Below are 18,576 nucleotides of genomic sequence, written 5' to 3' on the forward strand. Positions count from 1 at the left end.
CACTCACACAAATGGATACACACTGTACACACTCACCACATGTGTACACACTAACACTCACAAATTTATACACACAAATATACTCATATGCATATATACTCACACAACTGTACACACTAGGATTCACACACAGTCACACATAGGCACACTAACATACAAACTGACACAGACAGAGATACATGCATAATAGCACACACAGTCACACAATAACTGACACAGACTGAACACTAACACACAAACACTAACACGTGAGATGTGAGGTCTTATTTGTTTGGTATAATTTTTACAGTTTAATTTTACAGCTAAATGCTGAACAGGAAACAGAGCACAATCAAATATAGAACAAGTGTTGGAAAATGGGATTAGAATAGTTAGGTGCTTGTTTTGAAACATTAACTTTCTGTTTCTCTCAAAGTTAGAAGTCACACAACACCGGGTTATAGTCCAACAGGTTTTGCTGAAATCACAAGCTTTCAGAGGGCTGCTCTTTGGTCAGGTAAAGTGACTTTACCTGATGTAGGAACAGCGCTCTGAAAGCTTTTGATTTCAAATAAACTTGTTGGACTCTAATCTGGTGTCGAGTGATTTCTGACTTTGTCCAGTCCAGTCCAACACCGGCACCTCCACATCTTTTTCTCTCAACAGATGCTGCCAGACCTGCTGAGTTCCTCCAGCACTCTCTGCTTCTCTCTCAGCATCCATCTTGTCAAGGTCTCTCAGAAATGTAGATCTTACAACAAGATCATCTCTCATTCTCCTAAACTCTGAAGGCTACAGGCCCAATCAGTCCAATGGTTCCTCATAAGGTAACCCATCCTGTCCCAGGATTGACAACTGATTCTGGTCTGGTCGTCCTCAGCTACACTCCTCCTTATATCACAGCTCCACTGAACAACGAACACCCAAAGCTCTCTTGGGGCAAATCCTCAGATGTCATGTGACTCTGTCCCCAAATCTGCATCATGGGAAGACCCTCAGGGGCAAGTGGAAGAGGGGGTTCTCCCTAACTCCCAACCCAGGCCTTGGCATAACCTTTTACCCGACAGAAATATCCTACCACCAAGCCACCCTTTATTCACACATGGATAGTATGTGACACTGACCCTGCTAGCACAGAGTCAGAGTGAATAAAACTCCTGACACTCCAGTGTGTATCTGTCAGCCAGGGCTCCCTGATTGGACCAGATTAACAGCTGGTTAATCTGATCCAATCCTGATGACATTCCTGATGAAGGGCTTACTGCTCCACCGATGGTGCCAGACCAGCTGTATTTTCCCAGCACCACCCTCTTCGACCCAGATTAACAGCTCCAATCAGGGAACTCATACTCTATAAGGTCCACCTAGCTGACCCCGTTCCAATCTGAACATGTACTTCCTCAGGTCAGAGTAATCTAAAACCTGCTAGGCCCAGGTCCAAACTCACTTTGCAAACTGCCCTGGTCATTCTGAGGCCCTGTCTAAGTGAAAGGTTAGAATAAGATACCCAAAATGTAACAGTTCCTTCTCAGTTGAGTGCAGTCTCACTGAGGAACCACCTGTGGTTTATAAAGAAAGATCTTGCCTTTCATTAATTGTGTCTCAAGACATCTCAAGGTCTCTTCACAGAAACAAAGGACCTTTTTGAAGATTCTTCTCCTACATTTGGTGAGATGTTTCACCCATCCCTAATTGCTCCTGCTGAGGGTGCTGTGGACCCCTTCCTGAGCCGCTGTAGTCCAGGTGGTATCGGGACACCCACTGAGCTGTCAGGGAATGGGTTCCAGGACCTGGATCCAAATTGGAGGTGAATTTGCGAGAGGTGGTCCCTGTTGGGGGCAAAGCAGTGGAAAATATGTACAAGGCAAACTCCCATAAAAGCCAGAGTGATGGTGACGAGATCACCCACTTTTGTTGTTTCAGTTGAGTGATAAATATTGGACAAGAAATAAAATGGAACTCTTCTTCAATCTTTCACAATCAAGAGAAGCCAGGCAGAGAACAACTCTTACACGGTGAGACTTCCTCAGCACTAACACTCCGACATTATCTGCTCCCTCAGCACAGACCGTCTGACAGTGCGATATTCCCTCACTCCTGACCCTCTGACAGTGCAGGACTCCCTCAGCACTGGCCCTCTGTCAGTGCAGCACTCCCTCAGTACTGACCCTCCGACAGTGCAGCACTCCCTCAGCACTGACCCTGCGACAGTGCAGCACTCCGTCAGCACTGACCCTCCGACAGTGCAGCACTCCGTCAGCACTGATCCTCCAACAGTGCGGCACTCCCTCAGTACTGACCCTCCGACAGTGCGGTACTTCCTCAGTACTGACCCCCAGACAATGCAGCACTCCCTCAGTACTGATATTCCGACAGTGCGGCACTCCCTCAGCACTTATCCTCCAACAGTGCGGCACTCCCTCAGCACTTATTCTCCTCAGCACGAACCCTCTGACAATGCGCGTTCCCTCAGCACTGACCCTCTGACAGGACAGCACTCCCTCAGCACTGACCCTCCGATAGTGTGGCACTCCCTCACCACTGACTCTCCGACAGTGCAGCACTCCCTCAGCATTGACCCTTCGACAGTGCAGCACTCCCTCAGCGCTGACCCTCTGACAGTGCGGCACTCCCTCGACACTGATCCTCTGATAGTGTGGCACATCAACACTGACCCTCTGACTGTGCGGCGCTCCCTCAGCACTGACCCTCTGACAGTGCAGCACTCGCTCAGCACTGATCCTCCGACAGTGCGGCACTCCCTCAGTGCTGACCCTCCGACAGTGCAGCACTCCCTCAGCATTGACCCTCCGACAGTGCGGCACTCCCTCAGCGCTGACCCTCCGACAATGCGGCACTCCCTCAGCACTGACCCTCCGACAGTGCGGCACTCCCTCAGCACTGACCCTCTGACAGTGTGGCACTCCCTCAGCACTGAACCTCTGAAAGTGTGGCACTCACTCAGCACTGAACCTCTGACAGTGCGGCACTCCCTCAGCACTGACCCTCTGACAGTGCAGTGCTCCCTCAGGATTATCGAGCGAATGCTGACCTGCATTTCCCGTGCGAGTTTGAGGAACATTTGGACTTTGTTACTCTTTGAGCCAGTGGAAGGTACCATCTGGCCAACAGGCAGTGAGGTCGTACGAAGGGACAATGGAAGACCTCAGAGATGATCCTGAACAGGGAGCTGAGTGTTCACAAAGGTGGATTATTTCACTGTAACACAGAAATGTGTCAACTAACAGCAAAGACTTTCCTCCTGGACTGGTGTCTCTTCCACACCTGGGCCGTTATGAAACAGTCAGCTGCTGGTAGACAACAGTCTCGGACTGAGCAGTTTCCTGAGTCGACGGTCTCACAGACATGTGCAGTCTTAGTCCATACCGCGGGAATGCCACCTCCTCAGCGGTTTACAAGAGATTGCAGGCAACATGATGCAAGCACAGTGCTCCCATCGAGACTTTCAAACAGGAATGTTCCTCAGTGTCCCCCCACTATTGGTACCCTTAGCAGAGGTGGCAGATGTGCCCTGGGAACGGGTCCTTGCCCTTTGACCCTTGCCAGCCCTTGGCATCCCTCAGTACCCACTTCCCGCTAAATGAGGATGAAAACCAGCCACCCAAATTACCGCGACAAAACCTGTACATTTATGGTATGTCCAACATAAATAACGTCCAGTTGAAGCTGACAGATATGGAGACAGAATAATGGAGATGCTCATAGTTCGCAGACAGAGACAGCTGGAGATATCAAAATCCTGTCCTTTGTGAGCATAGTCCCCATGCAGAAGAGAACTTTGTCAGCAAACAGAGAGACAGGGATGAAAGAAAACAGACCAGTCACTCCCCTTCCAGCAGTCCTTCAACCAGGTAACTCAACATTCCTGTAAATAAAGGAGAAGTGTAAATTAGTTTGGGGGTTAATTTCTCTTTCCTCTCCCCAACACCTTTTCTCCACTTTGAAATCTTTTCCCCACACTCTGAGCTCAAAGGGCCTGACTCCTGTGGAGTCAAACGCAAAGGTTCCTTTGACCTTCTGCCTTCATATCTCAAAACGGCCCCCCCCAACCCCCCCCTCACTTCACTCCCACTCGTCGCTGCAGGGTGGGTAGAGATTGGAGATGGGGTATCTACCTGAGGAAGGTAGCTTCGAGTTTAGTGTAAGGGATGGGCAGAGTGATCTAGGGACACGCCGAGGTGAAGGGCTTATGCACCTGGTCTCAGATGGCAGCCAAGGATAGACTGTGCTCGGGGTGCTGGCTATTGACATTAGCTTTGGGATATCATCAGGCCTTTCCTTTGAATGCCATCGCTGAATCTCCACCTCACTAACTTTGCCCTGCTTCACCCGGCTCACTTACTCCTCGAACCCTCACCCGTGCCTTTGTTGCTACAAGTGTCAATGCTCCAACAATCCTGGATGGTCTCCCACATTCTGCCCTCTATAATCCTGAGCTCATCCTAAACTCAACTGCCTTTGGCTTAACTCACACCAAGTCCCGTTTCCCCCTCTGTTCACTCCCTGACACTGGCCCCATGGTCAATTAAAACCTTGTGTCAATCTTAATTGTTTTCCAATGTCTCCATGACCTTGTCCTTCCCAATCTGTGCAACTGCCCTCCAACCCTCTGAGATATTTGTCCTCCTCCAGTTCTGACCTTTTATGTATCACCAATTAAACCATTTCAACATTTATGACCGTGCTTTTAGTTGCCTGGGCCGCAAGCTCTGGAATTCCCTCTCTAAACCTTTTTTCTCGAAATGCTTTTCATCATTTTGTGAGAATTCTTATAACCTACCTCTCTGCACTTGTCCTAACATCTCCTTCTTGGGCCCGGTGTCAGACTTTTGTGTATTAATGACTATGCCTTGTCATGTTCAATTGCCAATGAAGTACCTTTTCCAAACTTTGTTTCTTTATCCTCAAAAATGTGCTGGTGAGCTGTTAGGGAAGGTGTATCAAGTCATAGAGTCATACAGCACAGAAACAGACCATACAGTCCAACCAGTCCACGCCGACCAAGTTCCCAAACTAAACTAGTCCCACCTGCCTGCTCCTGGCCCATATCCTTCCAAACCTTTCCTCTTCGAGAATGTATCCAAATGTCTTTTGGAGATACCGGTGTTGGACTGGGATGTACAAAGTTAAAAATCACACTACACCAGGTAATAGTCCAACAGGTTTATTTGGAAGCACTAGCTTTCAGAGCACTGCTCCTTCACCAGGTGGTTGGGGAGTATAAGATCATAAGACACAGAATTTATAGCAAAAGTTTACAGTATATTGTAATGAAATTATATATTGAAAAAGACCTGGATTGTTTGTTAAGTCTCTCATCTTTTAGAATGACCATGTTGGTTTCAGTTCTTTCATATGTAAATTGCAAATGTTTTTTAAAAGTTACATCATCAAGTAAACTTTAACAATTGTGTCACGTCGGCCCAGAAATGCATTATCTGGGCTGACATGACACCCATTGTTAAAGCTCACTTGACAACTTAACTTTTAAAAATGTTTTGCCATTTACATGTGGAATAACTGAAACCAACATGCCCATTCGAAAAGATGAGAGACTTAACAAACAATCCAGGTCTTTTTCAATATATAATTTCATTACATCATACTGTAAACTTTTGCTATAAATTCTGTGTCTTACAATTGTATACTCCACAACTACCTGATGAAGGAGCAGCGCTCCGAAAGCTAGTGCTTCCAAATAAACCTGCTGGACTATAATCTTTTAAATATTGTAACTGTGCACATATACACCACTTCCACATGCAATTCATTCCACACATGAACCACTCTGTGTAAAAAAGTTGCCCTTCATGTCCTTTTTAAATCTTTCTCCTCTCACCTAAAAAAATATGCCCCCTAGTTTTGAAATCCTCCACCCTAGGCAAAATACTCTTATCATTCACCTTATCTATACACCTCGTGATTTTATAATGATCAATAAGACCACCTCTCAATCTACCCTCCACTGAAAAAATTCCTAGCCTTTCCAGTCTATTATTATATCTCAAACCCTCCATTTCTGGCAATATCTTTTCGCTCTCCAGTTTAATAATATCCTTCCTATAACAGGGAGGCCAGAAGAGGCATCACCTACGTCCTGTACAACCTCAACAACTCCTATACTCAAAGGTCTGAACAATGAAGGCAAGTGTGCTAAACACTTTCTTAACCCCCCTGCCTACGTGAGATGCAAACTTCAAAGCATTATGTACACCTAGGTCTCTCAGATCTGCAATACTATCCAGGGCCCTACCATTTATTGTACAAGTTCTGCCCTTACTTGTATTACCAAAATAGACCATAGGTTTAAGGTGAGAGTGGAGAGATACAAAAGGGGCCAAAGAGACAATTGCTTTGCACAGGGAGTGGTGAGTGTCAGGAACAGATTGCCAGGGGTAGTACAATTTCACGATTAGATTAGATTCCCTACAGTGTGGAAACATGCCCTTTGGCCCAACAAGTCCATACAGACCCTCCAAAGAATTACCCACCCAGACCCAACTCCCTCTGACTAATGCACCTAACACTCTGGACAATTTAGCATGGCCAATCACCTGACCTGCACATCTTTGGACTGTGGGAGGAAACCCACGCAGACACGGGGAGAATGTGCAAACTCCACACACAGACAGTCACCCAAGGCTGGAATCGAACCCGGGTCCCGGGTGCTGTGAGGCAGCAGTGCTAACCACTGTGCCGCCTCTGGCATTTCATTATTGAAGAAATATTTGAACAGGTAAATGATTGGATAGGAATGGAGGGATATGGACCAAACGCAGGCAAATGGGACTAGATTAATTGTGAAAGTGGGCCAGCATGGATAAGTTGGGCTGAAGGGCCTATTTCCAAGTTATAAACCTCTTTGACTTGAAAATGCAATATCTCACATTTATTGAGTTCCAGGAGTTTGACCTGGCAATAGTGAAGGAATATTCCCATATCAGGACAGTAAAGACGTGGAAGGGAACCTGCAGGAGATGGTCACCGTTGTAATAGGAAGTGCAGCAGAAAGCAGGTTTGAAGGCGAAGCAGGTAGGAAATGAAGGGGGAGGAATCACGGTGGTTTAATTTGGTGTTTCCAAATTCCATCGAAATACTGTTACAATAGATACAATTATTAAGTAATCTTCGGTGGTATATAAACTACAGCAAGATCCCACAAACAGCAAGGTGACAGCGATACAAATCATCAGGTTTTATTGTGCTGATCAAGGGATAAGCATTGGACCAAAAAACCAGGGAGCCTTCCCCTTTGATCATTCTCAAATATCTCAAGGCAGGGCCTTGATTTGACATCTCCCTGGGAAAGACTGTGCCTCTGACTGAAGGCACAAAAGTTGTCGTTGCTAAATCTTGCTCCCGGCAACTTCCAGCTCTAACTTCCTGCTCGGCTGTTGCTATGACAACTGCGCCCACCCAGTCATGAAAAGGTCTGTGTGAGTGCAAAAGTTGAGAATATGTGCACGTGGCTTCCAGAAGTTTGTAAGAGGTTTCTCAAAATCACAGAATGGAATGCATTCTAATGGCTTGGCACCAATTCAAAGCCGCAGGCGAGATCCTGGATTCTAAAATAAATGGATTTGAGACTGGTCCAGATTAGTGACATTCTGTATTTTAATACTCCACCACAAGCCTAAAGTTAGTTCCTCATGACTTTGGAAACCCCACACCATGAATGCGTTGTGCATGGTCCTGAATGTGTGTTCTGATGAAGGGTCACTGAACTCAAAACTGTCACTGTTCTACCAGACCTGAAAGGTTTCTCCAGCACCTTCTGTCTGAGCCTCTGAATATACTATTGACTTCATGCATTGGCCAATGGAGTACATGAATTCCCAGAATCACAGAATTGTTGTGGTGCAGGAGGAGACAGTCCAGCCCATCACGTCTGCAGAATACTATCCGAGTGAACAATTCTCAGAACTAGGAAAGGCTCACTCGTCCTGAGACGTTAATTCTGATTTCTCTCCACAGCGGCTGCCAGACCTGCTGAGCTTTTCCAGCAATTTCTGTTTTGCTTCATTTCATTCCCCTGCCTTAATCCCTGCAACTCTGTACCTGATTTCTCTTCGCATCATCATCCAAAACCTCCTTCAATGCCTCTAGTGAAATTGTCTCTGTACCTTTTCAAGAAGCTCACTCCAGACCTGAACTACCCTCTGAGAGAAACGGTATTTTCTCACATTGCAGTGCCATGCCCTAAGTAGGAATCATCTACCGCGTCAGTAAACTGTGCCCCAATATTCCATAAAGCATCACAAAATGTATAAAATTACAATTAGATCATCAAAGTGACAATTTTGCAATCAGAATGTGTTTTTCAGACCAGTGCAGACTTGATAGAGTCATAGAGATAGGAGAAAGTGAGGACTGCAGATGCTGGAGATCAGAGCTGAAAATATGTTGTTGGAAAAGCGCAGCAGGTCAGGCAGCATCCAAGGAGCAGGAGAGTCAACGTTTCGGGCATGAGCCCTTCTTCAGGAATGAGGAAAGTTTCCTCATTCCTGAAGAAGGGCTCATGCCCGAAATGCCGATTCTCCTGCTCCTTGGATGCTGCCTAACCTGCTGCGCTTTTCCAGCAACACATTTTCAGAGTCATAGAGATGTACAGCACAGAAACAGACCCTTTGTTTCAACTCATCCATGCTGACCAGATATCCTAAATTAATCTGGTCCCATTTGCCAGCATTTGGCCCATATTCCTCTAACCCTTCCTATTCATATACCCATCCAGATGCCTTTTAAATGCTGTGATTGTACCACTTCCTCTGGCAACTCATTCCATACACACACCACCCTCTGCTTGAAAAGGTTGTCCCTTGTACCTCTTAAATCTTTCCCCTCACCTTAAAACTATGCCCTCTAGTTCTGGATTCCCCCAACCTAGAGAAAAGACCTTGTCTATTTAGCCTATCTGTGCCCCTCATGATTTTATAAACCTCTGTAAGGTCACCCCTCAGCCTCCGACACTCAGGGAAAACAGCCCCAGCCTATTCAGCCTCTCCCTGTAGCTCAAAATCTCCAACCCTGGCAACATCCTCGTAAATTTTTGAAAAGATTTGTAACTCAGGTTGAGGTTTTGGATGTAGGTGAACCTTCCAGCTCAGCAAGCAAACCTACACACAAAATCCTTGTAAATCTTTTCAAGTTTCACAACATTTTTCCTATAGCAGGGAGTGCTATAGCACACAAAATTCCAAAAGTGGCCTAACCAGTGTCTTGTGCAACCACAACATGATGTTCCAACTCCTGCACTCAATGCACTGACCAATAAAGGCAAACAGACTAAAAGCCTTCTTCACCAACCTGTCTACCAGTGACTCCACATTCAAGGAACTATGAACCTGCATTCCAAGGTCTCTTTAGTTGGCTTTGATGGGCTGGAGGGCCTTTTTCTTTCTGTACTGTAGCCCTCTGTGACTCTCTGACCCATTTGCCTGTCTGGCAGCAGCAGGGTTTGTGGTGAACAGAAAATAGCTCAGTGGTAACACTCTTTAACTTTTGCAAAGAAAGGATTATGAATCTACTACTGTGCAACTCGAAGTATACCCCTTGGAAACCCTCAAATACCCACCCACTCATTTACATTTCAGACAGGTAGCTCGACAGAGATATTATGAATGGAAAAATCTGTAGATGGGGAATAAAGTTCAGAAGATCAAAAGTCTAGATCACAAGAATGGGTTAAGTTGTCCCTCACAGCTCCTTGCAGTTTTGAGCACATCGTTATCTGAAGTGTGGCCATTCTTCATTTTAACAATTGACCCAGTGGTGCTGGGGCTGCTTTTTTAAAATTCAAAATACGTCCTTTTAAGTTGAGTTCGCTTTTAAACATTCTTGGTTTTCTCTCCCTTCCGCCAAAGGAGCAGAGAGAGATGTTCTCTGTCTCACAAGTCGATGGCTGCCCTGCCATTTGTCACAAATTGCAGCTCATTCCAATCGATGACAGTTGCTAAGCAGTTTTTTACATCAATTGGAGCTACTCTGTCTCAAATATCTCCCTCACTGCTTTGAGATTGTCTTGCACAGCTAAAAATGACTTTTTCTTTCCCCAGGCTGTGAAACTCTCACACGGTAGCTCAGTGGTTAGCACTGCTGCCTCACAGCACCAGGGTCCCAGGTTTGATTCCAGCCTCGGCTGACTGTCTGTGTGGAGTTTGCACATTCTCCCAGTGTCTGTGTGGGTTTCCTCCCACAGTCCAAAGATGTGTGGGTCAGGTGAATTGGCCATGGCAAATTACCCATAGTGTTAGGTACATTAGACAGAGGAAAATGGGTCTAGGTGGGTTACTCTTCAGAGGGTTGGTGGGCTGAAGGGCCTGTTTCCATACTGTAGGGAATCTAATCTAATTTATATAGCAGTCATACTTCCATTTCTTAAAAAAAAGTATGGCCCCTTATGGCATTTGCTTCTTTTGTAAATTAAATTAAATCTGCATCCTCTTGTTCTCAATCCCTTTATGAGCGGGAATAGTTTCCCCCCATTTACTCTGTCCAGGCCCTCATGATTCTGAAAACCATCAGCTCTTCCCTTAGTCTTCCCTCTCTGGGGAGGCACGGTGGCTCAGTGGTTAGCACTGCTGCCTCACAACGCCAGGGACCCGGGTTCAATACCAGCCCTAGGTGACCGTCTGTGTGGGGTTTGCACATTCTCCCATGTCTGTGTCCAAAGATGTTCTGTGTCACAAAGATGTGCAGGTTAGATGGACTGGCCATGCTAAATTAGTACAACTGCAACATTTAAAATCCATCTGGATGGGTACATGAATAGGAAGGGTTTGGATGTGGGCCAGGTGCTAGCAGGTGGGACTAAATTGAGTTGCGATATCTGGACGGATTTGACCGAAGGGTCTGTTTCTGTGCTGTACATCTCTATGACTTTGACTCTAAATGTCCCATAGTGTGGCTAGGTGGGTTAGCCATGGGAAATGTGAGGTTACAGGGATTGGAGGGGGGGGAGCTTGGGCTGGGTGAAATGCTCTTCTAGCGGGTCGATGCAGTCTCGGTGGGTCAAATGTTCTCTTTCCCTACTGTAGGGCTTCTATGATTCTTTGTGTGCAGCCTCCTTTCATTGGGAGCAATAATTTATTCCCAAACCTCAATCAGGGAGGAAGGACAGAAAACTGACCTATGGGAACTGCTGCTTATTATCACTATCACTGGAGATGCCAGTATTGGACTGGGGTGTACAAAGTTAAAAATCACACAACACCAGGTTATAGTCCAACAGGTTTATATGGAAGCACTAACTTTCAAAGCACTGCTCCTTCATGTGATGGTTGTGGAGAATTAGATTGTAAGACACAGAATTTATAGCAAAAGTTTACAGTATGATGTAACTGAAATGATATATTGAAAAAGACCTGGATTGTTTGTTAAGTCTCTCATCTTTTAGAATGGGCATGTTGGTTTCAGTTCTTTCATATGTAAATTGCAAAACATTTTTTAAAAGTTACATTCTCAAGTGAATTTTAACAATGGGTGTCAAGTTGGCCCAGATATTGTTAAAGTTCACTTGAGAATGTAACATTTTTTCAAAACGCTTGTGATTTACATATGAAAGAACTGAAACCAACATGGTCATTCTAAACACAGCCACCTCTAGAAGGGTAATGAAAAAGCAATGATGGCATAGTTGGCTGGTGTGGACTGAAAGGAATTTAGCAGAAAAGATGATTGAAAATGACATCTATTTCAAAATAGTTAATGACAGACTTGTGCAATTAATTGTAAGGTCCTACTTAGTGTTATGGAACAGAGTCACTTAGCGGTTTAAGTATATAATGCTTTGAAATGTGTGTCGCAGGTAGACAGAGAGGTGAAGAAGACATTTAGCATGTTTGACTTCATTCCTCAGACCTTCGAAAGTTAATGCTTCCAATTAAACCTGTTGGACTATAACCTGGTGCTGTGTGATTTTTAACTTTGAATCACTATCCTATTTCATATTTAGGAACAGTTGGAGGCAACCAATCACACCTAATGTCACCCGTTCCAACTTCGTTACAAAGGATCTCAGAGCAGTCGCGCACAGCCTCCCTGTGATGGTCACTACAGACTCTTGCTTGAACAGTGGGTAACATTCTCAGCTCTCACTCAGTCGTCCAGAGGCTGGATCTCAGATTCCCAGCTGACTCTCCCAGGAGCACCTTTACTCAGACCCTGGCTGTCTTCTCAGGTGGATGTTAAAGATCACACAGCGCTATTTCAGTGCAGTGTCCCAGTCAACATTCTGTCAAACACACCGGGCGCTCATTCCCACGTTGGTACTTGTGGGCGTTGGCCGAGCTCAAATTGGGGCAGCATGCTGCATCTCAGAAAGCATTTCCAGAAGGACTTGGGCAAGATATGACAGGCGCTATGTAGAGGCAATCCCTGCCCGGAGACTCCCAGGATTGTAAGTGGACCACCATTTCCTCATACATGGCAGTTTCTCTGGGCCGCCAGGGGAAACCAACATCCCCCACCCGCCACCATCCCCCAACCCAGAGCACCATGAACACCACCCTCCCAACAACGAGGGGCAGGAGGAGGCCAGTCAGCCCCTCCAGCCTGCTCCGCCATTCAATACGATCGCAAATGGCCTCACCTCGGGAGGTCAAGACTTACCCTGGTCACTCAATCCTCAGCCATTCCTTGTAGGCCACCAGGTCCCGCTCAGAGCAGCTGGAGTCCTGGGAGGTATCCCCCGAGGAATAAGAGGAGAGGGGGGAGTCAGAGGGAGGTGAGTCAGAGAGGGATGAGTCGGAGGGGGACCCGCTGACCGCCGCTGAGATGGTAGACCGTGGGGAGTCTCTGGTGCCTGGTTCCTTCAGCAGCAGCTCCAGCGCCCGGATGTAGTCGCTGGCTGACCTCAGGGTGTCCACCTTGCTCATCCTCTTGCCTGCCTGGTTCTGGGGCACGTGCCGCTGCAGGTTGGCAAAGCCCAGGTTGACCAGCCGCACCCGGTCCCTCTCCCGCGCGTTGCGTCGGTCACCAGCGTCAGCAGCACGCCGAGGTCCCCGCGAGAGAACGGCCAGGCTCACCCTCCCCTTCCGTCCTGCCAAGGCTCGCGCCCCTGGCTCCAGCTCTGTGCCAATTGGCATTCCGGGGAGCAGCCGCTCCGGAGGGTGCTGCCTGAGCAGAGCAGAACCCTTCCTGGAGTGAGAGGCAGTGAGAGGCAGGGAGCTGGTTTTTCAACCTGGATCCACACCCTCCCACTGAGCCAGTCCTAGCCTGCCCATCCCATTCAGCTTTCACTCTCTCACTCTGTCTGAACCCTTCACCAGAAATATCCTGCCTGCAGTCACGTACTTGGTTTTAACTCTCACGGTGTCAATGCTCTCTATTCAGACGTCCCCCCGCTATCCGAGAGCGCTCCTATGAAACGTTTCATAAGCCGAAATGGCGTAGAGCGAAGAATTTACATACAGAAAATTTTCGCCTTATCTCATAAAAGTGAAAATCCTCTTCAGATTTCTTTCAGTTAGTGAAAACAGGTACTAACGTCAGTCTATCATGAAAGCAAACAGGCGTAAAGTGAACTTTTGAAAAGCAGGGGATGCCTGTATCTTTATCTATAACAGCTCATTATGGTTGTAGGTACAGGTGGAAAATTCCCCACGATCTCTAACAAGTGAAAATCTAATCACTTGCCTCCAGACATCACCATCACTAAATTCCTCTCCTTTAACATCACAGGGAGAGGATTACCATTGATCAGAATCGCAATAAACCAGCCAAATATATACAGTGGTTACAAAAGCAGGTCAGAGGCTGGGAATCCTGTGGCAAATAACTCCCCTCCTGACTTCTCAAAGCCTGTTCACCATCTACAAGGCACAAGTCAGGAGTGTGATGGAATATTGCCCACTTACCTGGATGAGTGCAGCTCCAAGAAGCTTGACACCATCCAGTACAAAGCAGCTGCCTGATTAGCATCACATCCACAAGCATCCACTCCTTCCATCACCCACACTCAGTAGCAGCAGTGTGCACTATCTATGAGATGCACTGCAGAAATTCACCAATATTCACTTTTTTTAACTATTCATTTGTGGGATGTGGGTGTCTCTGGCTGGGCCCAGCATTTATTGCCATCCCTAGTTGCCCCTTGAGAAGATGGGGGTGAGCTGCCCTCTTGAACCGCTGCAGTCCATGTGCTGTAGGTAGACCCACAATGCCCTTAGGGAGGGAATTAATCAGACACAACAATACATCTGCCTTAATTTAAATGACTTTAAACCTAGTTCTCAGAACTGTGTATAATTAATTAGCCAAACCAAACAGAATATTGCTATCGAGAGAGTTTAAAAGGATACGCTAATTTGGCAGCGAGCTCCTCCTGAGATTGCGTTAATCTGAAAAAAGATGATTCACATTTCTGATCTTTAAATTGTCCCATTCCAGGTTGAAATCAAGTAAGCAGGATGTGAATTTACTGACCATAAAATTCAAAGTGGTTCATTTGAATGATTGAGTGATGGAAAATTGTTGAGTTCTGACAGGCTACGTAGTACATGCTTGCTTATTCAAGGCTTGTGAATCATGTCTAATCTATTGCCTACATCTCCTCTATCCATTCATGGGATCTGGGGGTCTTTGGTTGGGGCAGTATTTAATGCCCATCCCTAATCAGGAAAGATGGGCTGAGTCACCTTCTTGAACAGATCCAGACCTTGATCAATGTCCCTCTAAGCTGTGTAATCACACAACCGCTCGAAGTGGCCCATGAGCATTGATCAGTGTCACTTCCAGACACCACTATCACACATCCCCGGTTTTCATTCTTAAAGGCTGTTGCTTTTAGCTTCCTGGGTCCTGAGCTTTGGAATTTCCTTCCTAAATCCCTCCCTCCTCTCTTAAAGCACTCATTGACCAAGCTTTAGCTCTCCAGTCCCACATCACCATAGGGTGGTGGGATTATCAGATTTTGCTTAATGACGCTCACAAGTCCCAAAAGATTCAAGAACAGCTTCTTCCCCGCTGTTATCAGATGTTGAGTGGACCTGAGAGAAAGTGAGGACTGCAGATGCTGGAGAGTCAGAATCGAAAGGTGTGGTGCTGGCAAAGCACAGCAGGTCAGGCAGCATCCGAGGAGCAGGAGAATCAACCTGACCTGCTGTGCTTTCCCGGGGCCACACCTTTCAATGCTGAATGGATCTCTCTAATTTTCAATCTAATGTTGACCTCACTTCTCGTGTACCTTCTCTGCAGCCGTAACATTCTATTCCTCGCTCTGTTCTTTTACCCCGATGCACTTTGTATGGTATGATCTGTCTGTACTGCAGGTTAAACAAAACTTTTCACTGTTCCTAGGTACATGGGACAATAATAAATCAAACCAAATTCTGTGATGCACATTGGTATCTTCCCAGAGGTGCTATGGAAATGCAAGTTACTGCTATTTCATTGCTGTCTGCACTGCCACATAGAATGTAGAACAACACAACACAGGACAGGCCTTTTGGCCCTCGATGTTGCGCCGACCTGTGAACTAATTTAGGCACATCCCCCTACACTATCCCATCATCATCCATGTGCTTATCTAAGGATTGTTTAAATGCCCCTAATGTGGCTGAGTTAACTACATTAGCAGGTAAGGCATTCCACACCCTTACCACTCTCTGAGTAAAGAACCTGCCTCTGACATCTGTCTTAAATCGACCACCCCTCAATTTGTAGTTATGCCCCTCGTACAAGCCAATATTATCATCCTAGGAAAAAGACTTTCACGGTCTACCCTATCTTTATCCTCTGATCACAGACCCAAGTCTCTCAGCCCTTCCTCATAAGACTTTCCCTCCAGACCAGGCAACATCCTGGTAAATCTCCTCTGCACCTTTTCCAATGCTTCCACATCCTTCCTGTAATGGGGGCGACCAGAACTGTACACAATATTTCAAGTGAGGCTGTCCTAGCATCTTGTATAGTTGCAGCATGACATTACAGCTCCTCAACTCAATTCCTCTACCAATAAAACCTAACACACCGAATGCCTTCTTAACAGCACTATCCACCTGGGTGGCAACTTTCAGGGATTTATGTACATGGACTCCAACTGGGTGGCACGGTGGCACTGTGGTTAGCACCTGCTGCCTCACAGCGCCAGAGACCCGGGTTCAATTTCCGCCTCAGGCAACTGACTGTGTGGAGTTTGCACGTTGTCTGTGTGGGTTTCCTCCGGGTGCTCTGGTTTCCTCCCACAGTCCAAAAGAAATATGCAGGTTAGGTGAATTGGCCATGCTAAATTGCCCGTAGTGTTAGGTGAAGGGATAAATGTTGTGGAATGGGTCTGGGTGGGTTGCGCTTCGGAGGGTCGGTGTGGACTTGTTGGGCCGAAGGGCCTGTTTCCACACTTTAAGTAATCTAATCTAATCCCTCTGCACATCCACATGACCAAGAATCTTTCCATTGACCCAGGTGAAAGATGGCTCAGGCCGACACATGGAGGAACATCTCAGAACTGGTCTACACCAGATCTTCACCATCTGGTTCAGGAATGGAATGACTGCTCGGGAGGGGTCCGAGGAAGGTCCTTCTGATGAAGTTGGGAAGGTCATTGATGAGAATACAGAGGAGATTTACGAGAATGTTAGCCAGGGGTTGAAAATTGAAGGCATGAGGAAAGGTTGGATTATCTGGGGGCTGAGAGGTGAAGTAATTAATGTGTACAACATAATTTGGGGCATGGACTGAAGACCTGACTCCCGTAGCGTTGGCACGGGGTGGGAGTGGGAGTTGCACAAATTGTTGGAAGATTAAAGGAGTCACGAGGAAAAACTCGAGTGAATTTGGATGGGGTCTGCATGGTTTTCACTTCTGAGGGAGAAGGAGGGAGTGGTTAGAATGCAGACCTTGCTCCCACAGAGAATAATTGAGGAGAGACATATATGAGCAGAAACTAGAAAAGGATAGCGGGAGAAAGGGAGACATTAGGGAGAAAGGATTGGAATGCCAAAAAGGTTAAATGTAGAGGGAAAGTGACAGCGCTTGTGTGGACCAGACAGGACAAATAGCTTCTCTCTGCATTCTCAGTGTTTCTGTCACCAACTGCACTGGGGTCACATTGGATCGAGTTATCGTGTGTGTAATAATCCATTAATGTGATGGGTAGAAGCCGGGCTATTAAATATTTGTAAGGTCCTGGTGCCCAACAAGGGAGTCAAGGGGACAGGCAGAAAAGTGGGAGCTGAGGCAAAATCAAGTCAGCAATGAGCAGGTTCGAGGGCCTGAAGGTCTATTCTGCTCCTAGTTCATACATACCATGCCTTCTATCCCCTACACACGCAGGCACACTCTCACGTACATACATACACACACTGAAACACACACATACGCACACACTCCCACACACAGACACACACACACTCTCTGACACACACATGCACATGGACAAACACACAGAAACACACATGGAAACATACACATGGAAACACAGACACACAAACAGGCACACACACAACCGAACACACACAGACACATACAAAGAAACATAGACACACACAGATACAGGCAAGCATCCACAGACACACATATGCAAACACAGACAAACATAGATACAGACATGCACACATAGATATGCATACATGTGTATGCAAATACATAAATATGTGCAAACACAGACACACAGATACACACACAGACATACACGGATAGACATACACACACAGACACACACATGCACATGCACACACATACTCGTGCAGACACATCAGCAGCACATATTCACACAAGAAACAGATACACGCACACACACAATGCATCCACATACATGAGAAACACACGCAAACACTCCATGCATACATAGACTTAAACATACAAACACAGAGTTGGCCAGTAAACTTGCCAGAGCAAAGTCCTTCTGACAGAATTTGATAACGATTGCTGCAGCTCCTAGCTGTGGGTCACTTTGGCTCTCAATCCCACTGTGAGGATTTCCTTGGCTCGTGTGTGGAAAAGCAAGCAGCTCGACGATGGGAAAACTTTGTGTCCTCAGTTTCACTGGGATCTGCCAGGTTCCTCCTTCCACAGGAACGTACCCCTTTAAGGTAACTTAGAAAGAATTTTAGTACTTTAGCATTTCACTGCAGAGATTTCTCTTTCAAGTCTTTACAAACTGAAAACTTCACCACATGGTTCTCACAGTATTTCATACAGAATACATTCCCAGGATCTCCCAGCACAGATGGAGGCTGTTTAATTCATTGTCTTGGTACTGACTTCTCAAAGGAACTCCCCACCAGAACGTTGCATGGAGCCCTGAACTTTACTGGGCATTTTAAAAACCTAATCCTCTTTGAAGGTTGTTATTGAATCTCTTCTCCTGTCCTTTCAAGCAGAGCATTCCTGGACAGCCAGAAATTTCCCTCATCTCGTTCTTGTCAAAATTGCATATGCAGCAGCACCTACTGCATAGCAGGATCCCATTAATAGCAATGAAATGCAGCAACCAATTAGTATGGCATTGATTGATGGAGGTAATTAGATTGAACACTGGGGAGAATTCCCTAATCTAGCTACAGAACCACCAGTTTTTAATTGCTACTTATTCCAAATTAATTCATGGACATCAATGGCAAGGCCAAACATTAATTG

The 18,576-nt window shown here is 46.2% G+C and overlaps 2 protein-coding genes across 3 annotated transcripts in view; one reads left to right on the forward strand and one right to left on the reverse strand.

Moving 5' to 3' along the window:
* The window catches only part of LOC132831520 (achaete-scute homolog 1-like), a 44,387-nt gene extending 31,254 nt beyond the window's left edge, over positions 1-13,133 (reverse strand). The window contains exons 1-2 of one of the 2 annotated variants that reach the window (XM_060849715.1): positions 12,610-13,133; positions 262-3,865 (exon numbers count right to left, since the gene is read on the reverse strand). In XM_060849715.1, the coding sequence (XP_060705698.1) occupies positions 12,615-13,085 (471 nt within the window). In that variant the 5' untranslated portion in view covers positions 13,086-13,133 and the 3' untranslated portion in view covers positions 262-3,865; positions 12,610-12,614. Of the gene's footprint in view, positions 1-261; positions 3,866-12,609 lie in introns of those variants that run through there. The other variant, XM_060849716.1, reaches the window with a different exon arrangement.
* Positions 13,134-17,954: 4,821 nt separating this feature from the next.
* Positions 17,955-18,576, forward strand: part of LOC132831181 (uncharacterized) — a 55,916-nt gene continuing 55,294 nt past the window's right edge. The window contains exon 1 of the mRNA XM_060849193.1: positions 17,955-18,029. Within this exon, the coding sequence (XP_060705176.1) occupies positions 17,955-18,029 (75 nt within the window). The remainder of the gene's footprint in view (positions 18,030-18,576) is intronic.

The sequence above is a fragment of the Hemiscyllium ocellatum genome, chromosome 33, assembly GCF_020745735.1.
Source record: "Hemiscyllium ocellatum isolate sHemOce1 chromosome 33, sHemOce1.pat.X.cur, whole genome shotgun sequence".
In the NCBI taxonomy this organism is placed as follows: Eukaryota; Metazoa; Chordata; class Chondrichthyes; order Orectolobiformes; family Hemiscylliidae; genus Hemiscyllium; species Hemiscyllium ocellatum.